Here is an 8725-nt window from a genome sequence, read left to right as displayed (position 1 = left end):
GTAGCAGGCTGCTACTAAAGAATTCTTTGTTGCGTCTCAACTTGACGTACCTTGCGAAGTCCGATCCAAAGGCAAATCACAAAGTGAATTCCCCCCAGTGGCCAAAGTCACTGGGGCTTAACCCTAACCTAATCAGACAGCTTCTGGACAGCCAATAATCTAACTAGCGAATAGGATCGCACAGAGGATATCCAACCTAAGCGAACACTTGGATACCTTCTTGGGAGGGGTTCAGGGGTTCTGCGAATGGCAAATTCGCAACAGCGTTTGGGCGAAAGGAATGCTTCAATTGTTTCTTCCATAAATATTGCTACAGTTAAAAGTTTTGAAATCTGAAGGTACATATGAATAGAGGGGACATCCGTTCTCCGAGTAAGGGGTTCGGCTAGTAATATCGATCAATAGTGATTATGAAAGAAGCCTTTGAAGTTTTTTCTATGTAGCTTAAATTTGAATACAAATTCGCGATAATAATATAAAAATATTAATGGTTATCAACCTCGATTTAAAAAAATACAAGCGGGAAATTTGAATACTTCCTAGCAGTACTAGACCTCGAATGAGCCCGCGCAAACGAGGATGCAAGCTGGCGGAGCCAAAGAAATCCAAATCACGCGGTTCTACGAAGGCTCGTCGAGTTAAAGTTCCCACCACCACTCATCCGAGGCTCAACGCCAGACGCAGTCATCAATCCACAAGGGAAATCACCAACGTGTCTGCCACCGCTCGCCGCATTGCGTGTATACTTCCAAGATGCACTGGGATCGCCACAGCGCAGCGAATGGAATCAGCGTTGTGGCACTGTGTACCAGATCCTAAATGAGTTTAAGGTTCCAAGTGGTTCCAGAGACTCTGTCGTGAAAGTACTGGAGGACGTTGAGGAATGTTTGGCACTGGGCATTGAGTACGACGGTCGTGGGGCATGACATGATGGACAGAACAAGGTCATCAAGCTCCTGTCACCCGATGGCCAAATCGTTGCCGACTGCCTGGAACACGGGATGAGTGTCACAGAGGCAACGCATATGGTTAACGAGTATCGTCAGTCGGTCAACGAGGTACACGTCGGCCGGTCAGCTGTGTACAGCTCCTCACTCCGCATGAAGCCTGTTGTGACACCACTGGTTCGCCAAAAGCAAGGAAATGCTGATCAAGACTCTGCCTGGGCAATCGCCCGTAACGGACATGCCCAGCAGTTTGCCACTCGATTGGGGATATGGAGCGGGAACGATGGTGCTTGCCCTCCTTACCTGGACAAAGCCCAACTAACGCCAATTGAAATCACCCAAGTGGTTGTGTGAGATGAAACGCACAAAGCTGTGCTGGTTGGCGATTATGGAGCGGGTGGGCGGAAGTCCCAAGTACGTTTTCCACGTAATGCCACGGGAATGTACGATCCCGACGGCGACATTGGCCCAGAGAAGTCGTGTTTGAACATGAAGTTCACGGAAGAAGCACGCTTCTCATTCGGATGTGCTGTCATTGAGTTGGACGGCGGAGCCAAGGTTGGCCGTCGGTGTACTCCGTTCGTATACAGTGGTCAATGGATCCTAACTATTGAAGAAATGGACCGACACATCAACGCCGAAGTCCGTCGTGTTCAAGCGCTGCCTGGAGTTTCGTCACCTTGGGTGACCGGGCATCGATCAACCAACGATGGTACTTCTTTAATTATCTTTGTTGTAAATTACAAATGTATAACTAACACATCAGCAATTCCAAAACACACAATAATCAAAAATATATTACTTAGGCATTTTTGAAAATGATTGCGCCTCCAGACTCAAGGGTATTGGCAAGAAGTTACTCGATGAACTGGCCAAGGTCGGGATTACAACCGTCCAAGACATAGCAAATATACCAAGCGAAGAGATACCCGGCATCGTTGCTCAACTGCATGGAATCTCGTTGCGTTCCATGCAAAAGTTCAAACACACGGCACAAACGGCAAATCATGGAAGCTATGTACCCCGCTTGGTCGACCACAAGAAGACCGACAATCCCTACGAATCCCTTTTCGGCACAACGTGGAGAGACCAAATCGTGAAGTCGACCGGTATGAAAAGCAGCGTTTGTATTACGACCATGGTCGAGCACATCATACAAGCATCGCCTCGCGTCATGGCCAAAACAAAGCACGCTGATGACTGGGTCTTCATGCACGACGCTCTCTCCCAAATGACCTGCACGTCTACCATTGCATGGATGAAAGAAATGGGATACTATCGACGGTGGGTGCTACCTGAATTGGGCCTTAACTGGAAAACGCGGTATGCCGGAAGGCCGGTCGGAAACAGTCCTGAGCCTGGGATTGCTCGCTGAACAAGGACGTCGACGACTGCTTTCATCGACATCGGGTCGCCACGCTTGGTCTGCCACGTGATTCGCCTTTGAAGTTCTGTGCGTCAACACCAAAGCGATTGGAATCAGCATACCTTCGTCTCATGGACCCATCGCTTGGTGACGACGTTGGTTGTCCTACGAGCAACAGAATCATTCAAGGTGTGACGAAGTGTTTGACTACGCACGTGCTTGCAGTCATTGGTGCGAATGGCGCCATCGTTCCTGGTCTTGGGAGTCGACGTGGACTGGCGAGACTTGTTTGTTGTGAGTTCATTCGGAGTTCGCAGTCTCTCTGCGTTGGGGTAGAGATTTTGGGCGATCAAGATGTTGTTTTTGTTCGCAGTCTCCTCTGCGTTAGGGTGAAGATTTCGGGCGATCACGGCGATGATTTCGATGTTTTTGTCTGTGCACACATACTTTAATCAAGTCAAGGTAACCGTCGAATGCGTCAAAATAATCAATACCTACTTTAATCAAGTTCATCGTAACTGTCAAAGTGCGTCATATTAAGCTATCTCAAGATATTCAATGCACTATTTATGACCATCGTTTAGTAATTACAGTAATTCTGGAATGTAATCAACAATAGTCTAATTTGACTGATTAGTCTTGATAGTACGACTGTACTTTTCCTGAGGACAGGTATAGTACATACATAGCAATGCGTACAGTGCATTGTATGCCTTATATACAGTTGAACATACAGTACATAGTATACGTACAGTACATTATATTGTATACATCACTACGCAGTACGATCATGCAGCTACAGGTCACTGTTGTAGCTATGACCTTGTAGCTACAAATCCATGTAGCTACGATCTTGGAGCTACAGCAAATGGTGGTACCTAAGACCATGCAGTACTACTTAGTGTGGTAGCTAGGACGTTGTAGCTACACATCAATGTAGCTACGATCTTGCAGCTACACATCAATGTTGTAGCTATGACCTTGTAGCTACAAATCCATGTAGCTACGATCTTGGAGCTACAGCAAATGGTGGTACCGTACCTAAGACCATGCAGTACGACTTAGTGTGGTAGCTAGGACGTTGTAGCTACACATCAATGTAGCTACGATCATGCAGCTACACATCACTGTTGTAGCTATGACCTTGTAGCTACAAATCCATGGAACTACAGCAAATAGTGGTACCCAAGACCATTCAGTACTACTCAGTGTGGTAGCTAGGATATTGTAGCTACACATCAATGTAGCTACGATCTTGCAGCTACACATCAATGTTGTAGCTATGTCCTTGTAGCTACGATCTTGCAGCTACACATCAATGTTGTAGCTATGTCCTTGTAGCTACAAATCCATGTAGCTACGATCTTGGAGCTACAACAAATGGTGGTACCGTACCTATGACCATGCAGTACTACTAAGTGTGGTAGCTAGGACGTTGTAGCTACACATCAATGTAGCTACGATCTTGCAGCTAAAGGTCATTGTTGTAGCTACGACCATGCAGCTACAGGCCTTGGTGATACAAACGAAATCCAGACTACAAACTATCTAGCTACGAGAGCTTGTAAATACTGCATTAAGAAATGTAAATAAGCTCCAAACACACATAATCAAAATTCGGCCAGTCAATGATTGCTTACGTTAGCATCACTACTGTAGTACTACCGGTACAGTAGTACGAAGCACTACGTCCGTACGGAAATGATTGATTAATTGGGCTCTTTTGAACTTTTAACAAGTGTACCTCGGCCAAATAGGTTATTTCCTGGACTATTGTATAATTCCAAATAGAGAATTTCATTCGGAACTGAATTCACTCATTAGAAAGGACTAATTAGAGTACCATTGAAGTTATGGGACAAAAACTGTCAGGAATGATGATTGATTTTCACTGTGTTTGATTTGTAGTACAATTATCTACATATAAAGGTTTGGATCAAAGTAGGTGGTACAGTAAAAATTTCAGTACCTTTTAAACGGATAAAAGTTGTACGTAAGTGGTAAATCTAACTAACATTAAGGTATGGGGGTCGTACTACGTAGTAGTAGTGCATTGCAGTATAGTGGTAATACCGTTAACGTTAGAAGACGTAAACGATGAACACACGAGGAGACTGCGCCCAAAGCGTAAGCGGTATACAATCTGTGCACACATACTTTAATCAAGTCTAAGCAACCGTCCCAAATGCGTCAAAATAATCAATACATACTTTAATCAAGTTCAACGTAACTGTCAAAGTGCGTCATATTAAGCTATTTCAAGATATTCAATGCACTATTTATGACCATCGTTTAGTAATTACAGTAATTCTGGAATGTAATCAACAGTAGTCTAATTTGACTGATATTCTGTAAAGTACAACTGTACTCTTCCTGAGTTCACTACAGTACATAGTATTGTACGTACAGTAGATTGTACTAGTATATGCTAATCAAGTGAAGTACGTAGTCCACGCGGATGTACAGAATGGAGTAATTTTCAGTTAACCTTGCATTCAAAGGAAGGACTGGTACATCCGATGAGAGCATGATGCCAGTACTTTTTCGAGTACTACTAGGAGTAGTAGAAGGACAAAATTTGATACCGCATAGAGTAAGCTTACAGTAAATGATTACTATGCGTATACTACGTTGTACTACAGTACAGTACTTTGTAGTGCTGTACTGTTTACAGAACAGTACCTGATACTGTAAAGGACGATATTTGACACTGTATATACTACAGTACAGTACAAGGTACTACTACAGTAGTAATACAGTATTAGTACTACTATTAATAGTTAATAGTACCGTACAATTACTACGTAGTACTACTACTTAGTAGGTATTAATAGTACAGCAAAGAAGTACTATGATGATTGATTTTCACTGTGTTTCCTCATAATTATATCAAGCTATATCTGATTTATAGGAGAATTATCCATACTAGTGTACAAAGGTATAAACAAATTCAGTGGCCCATTCGGTGATAGCATAAACAATCAATGATTTAATAATGCCAAACGTCTTGCCCAATAGGATGACAAAATTGATATGATTGGATAAAACTATTTACCGAAGGAATGAAACCCTTGGTTAGTTGATATTACTCGGGGAATTTTGTTATAGAATTTCAACCTTATTCAGAGGTACTTTCAACGTATGATACTTATTTGCTTTTATAAATAGATATTTGTATCGTTGCTCGAAGCATTTCCAATACTTTAATAAAATCTATATTTCGGCATATCAATGATCACTGTTTGGAGTGGCCATCTCTACAAATTTATTACTTCAATTCCAATCATTTTACAGTTACAGTTAATTCCCTTCTATCTAAATCTAACTAAAGAGCTTGGACTCAAGAAAACTACGTATCATTCAACATTCGTCATAATAATCTTAAGATATTTCCAGTTGAATATACAGTATAGTATTCGAAAAGTTCTGTACATTGTGTATGTTAATCAGTAACATTAAAAATACGTCATAATAATCCTTTAAAATTTGTGCAGTTGAATGCTACCAAGTATACGTACAGTGCATTGAATATGTTATTCAAGTGAAGTAACGTCCGAAATACGCAATAATAATCCTTCAAGATGTGTGCAGCTGAATATGCAGTAAGGGGACGTTCCAAGTAGTTTTCAGAAATAGCATGAGGCAATCAAAATCGATATACCTATTTTTTTTCACGATTTAGGAATAGACATCAAGGACATCTTTTTCTACTTTTGGTATGGAGTTGCGTGAAAAATCGCAGAAAAAGAGGTAAAAAGTAGGAAACTGTACTTGGAACCACTTTTTCATTTGATAAAAATACCTACTTGGAACAGGCCCTAACGTTACATAGTATACGTTCAGTACTGTTTATTGTACTACATTCATTTCCAATCGGAGGTAGTATACTTAAATCAATTGAAGTAATATTCAAAACAGGACTACTCTACCATACAAAATCAATAGAGGGACTTGACGATACTACAAAAGTAGTGTGCACTACGAATCGCGGAGTAATTGGACGATTCACAGGGAGACTGCGCCCAAAGCGTAAGCGGTATACAATAATGACATCAAAATTATTACTAGTTATGACTTATCTTTTGTATATACTTTATATATTTTCATTAATGTGATTGACTGGTTCCGAAGGAAAAGTTTGACACTGGCCGGGGCTCGAACCCCGGCCCCCTTCCTCAATCGACTTGGATGCCGTCGCACTAACCGTTGCGCTACTGCGTCAAACGCTATCTTTGAATGTCGTTTGTTGCATCAGTCATTTAGTATGTTACCTACCGTAGCTCAACTATTATAGTAGATCACCACAAAATAGTATTACTATGCTGCTTTAAAGAATTTCCACGACATCAGAATAGAATTATGCGCATTTTAATTCTTTCAGCGTATTCTGTAAAACGTTGTTGCGACTGTGGTGGGCCGAACTATGATTCAAGCATTGCACCCTCGGACTCAGATTCATAAACTCAGGACGAAGAGATCAAAAAAAGAATGAGCAAATTCTGGCAAGGGGTTAAAAAGTTGGCCTCCCGGTCGCCCAAACGTACAGTAGTAATGAGAAGGGGGGAGGTTGAATACAATTAAACAATTATTGGTCAATATGGTCCACCAATTTATTATTGGTATGGACAGAAAATAAATTATTCCGTGGTACAATTACGATTAATTTAAATTACAATTATTTTCCCCCCAACAAGTGTCCGGATTAGAAATACGCCTTACAACATGGCTTACACTGTATTAACAGGAAGTCCGAGTATCCGGATGTTCGGATAAATATACGGATTTCATCCGGATAACCACACGGATACCATCCAGATTTTCTGTAAGCTCAGTACTATACGTAAGGGCCGAATTCCGTGCCACATTTAGAGGCCCTCAGTTGGAGATCTTCTTGACGTCCAATTTGCTATTATAATAGTGTTTATAATCACGAGGAAAAATGCAGATTGTGTGACTTGAAATTGTATCGAATTTCGCATTAGTTTGGAAGTAAAATGGCCTTGAATATTCAAATCTCGATAGGCTGAAAACAAATCCGTGCCATTTTATCCGGATGCAAAAATGCAGCCTCGAGTATCAGAATTTCAAAGACGCGTTCTATTGGCTATAATAGGTCAAATATCGACCGAATTGACCTATCAAAGTTGTGGCACGGAACTGTGCCCATACGTATAGTATTACTAGTATTAATATCTCCAGACGGGAATAAACCAGCCAGAACGAAATTGAAGGACGCCAATAAACCAGCCAAAAGACAGACCCCCATAATATTTTAAATATATTGTCCTCAACATAGTAATGACCAAATAATAATAATAATAAAGTTATTTTATTAAAATAGTCGTCCGCGATAATGAAACTCATTCAGATTTGATTACTTATGCAAAACCTACACTCCTATGCGACGTAGTCATCGTTGATGTCAAGTGATTCAAGAGCAGTAAAGATGTCACAAACATCCAAGTCAGCGGCGGTTTGGAGCGAATGATACTGTCCAAGTCTTGTTGGTCCAACAAGGCACACCCAGCGTCGAATACGTCCTGGCTACATGCCACAGACTCAGGTAGCGGCCACACTTCTTGAGCGCCGTCTTCTTCATGTGTGGGATCTTGTAGGAGTTGTCGCCGCCACACATGATTGTCTCGTGAAGGCAGCACTGCAGCGTGATGAAATTGCGTTCCAACGACCATAGGTCTACGTCATGCCAAGCTTGAGTTGTAGCGCTCACAATCTCTTCGTACGTGTTGGAACAGGATGTCAGAATCGAATGGCTAACCCAAGCAAGAAGCGTGTAGTATGTCCTGTCGTGGACTGCGAGGACAAGTTCGTCGCGGATACGAACAAGAAGTCACATTACACCAATGTGCACTTCACCAAGAACCCATCGATTGCCCCGTACCGTCCGAGCATGTTCGCGGATATGTGTGACGAAGACCACGACGAGTACACACGGCGCACTGGCATAGTGCTCCACTCTTCGCCGCATTTTGAACGTCCCACACAATCTTCTGTATTTGATTTGATGCGTGAGCATAATATCTCGAATGATGTTGTTAGCATTCTCATGTTGGACTCCCTTGTCAAGAAGCGTGGTGGAGGTGTCTGTCAGCTCTTTGTGGACCATGCCCTGCGTTGTGTCACGGAACAAGAAGCGATGGAAAGCCAAAATGAGGAAGTGGCGCCGCCCGTTGCAACGAAGTCATTGACGTGCAAACAAAAGGCAGCCAAGCGCAAAGTAGCGGCAGCGGCGAAGCGTAGCAGCAAGAAGTAGTCAATGTAATCACACTTTACAGTAACTGTTAACTTGGAAATTTTCCGACAAATATAGGTAACTATGAACTATAAATTTATAGGACATACTAGTGTAACCTATCGGTTGGTAGCATATCATACTAGCGCCTAGTATTGCCTA

At 42.1% G+C, this 8725-nt stretch overlaps 3 protein-coding genes across 3 annotated transcripts; all 3 read left to right on the top strand.

Moving 5' to 3' along the window:
- Nucleotides 1-579: 579 nt before the first annotated feature.
- H257_07850 (hypothetical protein) lies at nt 580-1301 on the top strand (the record flags this gene model as incomplete). Its single annotated transcript, XM_009833531.1, has 3 exons — nt 580-637; nt 685-830; nt 939-1301. 3 exons carry the CDS (start codon nt 580-582, stop codon nt 1299-1301), a joined length of 567 nt encoding a protein of 188 aa, XP_009831833.1.
- An 87-nt stretch (nt 1302-1388) lies between these two features.
- H257_07849 (hypothetical protein) lies at nt 1389-2322 on the top strand (the record flags this gene model as incomplete). The annotated part of the gene is made up of 2 exons (XM_009833530.1): nt 1389-1659; nt 1754-2322. 2 exons carry the CDS (start codon nt 1389-1391, stop codon nt 2320-2322), a joined length of 840 nt encoding a protein of 279 aa, XP_009831832.1.
- Nucleotides 2323-8080: 5758 nt separating this feature from the next.
- H257_07848 (hypothetical protein) lies at nt 8081-8584 on the top strand (the record flags this gene model as incomplete). The annotated part of the gene is made up of 2 exons (XM_009833529.1): nt 8081-8256; nt 8371-8584. 2 exons carry the CDS (start codon nt 8081-8083, stop codon nt 8582-8584), a joined length of 390 nt encoding a protein of 129 aa, XP_009831831.1.
- Nucleotides 8585-8725: the final 141 nt, after the last annotated feature.

The sequence above is a fragment of the Aphanomyces astaci genome, assembly GCF_000520075.1.
Source record: "Aphanomyces astaci strain APO3 unplaced genomic scaffold supercont1.16, whole genome shotgun sequence".
In the NCBI taxonomy this organism is placed as follows: domain Eukaryota; phylum Oomycota; class Saprolegniomycetes; order Saprolegniales; family Verrucalvaceae; genus Aphanomyces; species Aphanomyces astaci.
This window is presented reverse-complemented; position numbering and strand designations above follow the sequence as displayed.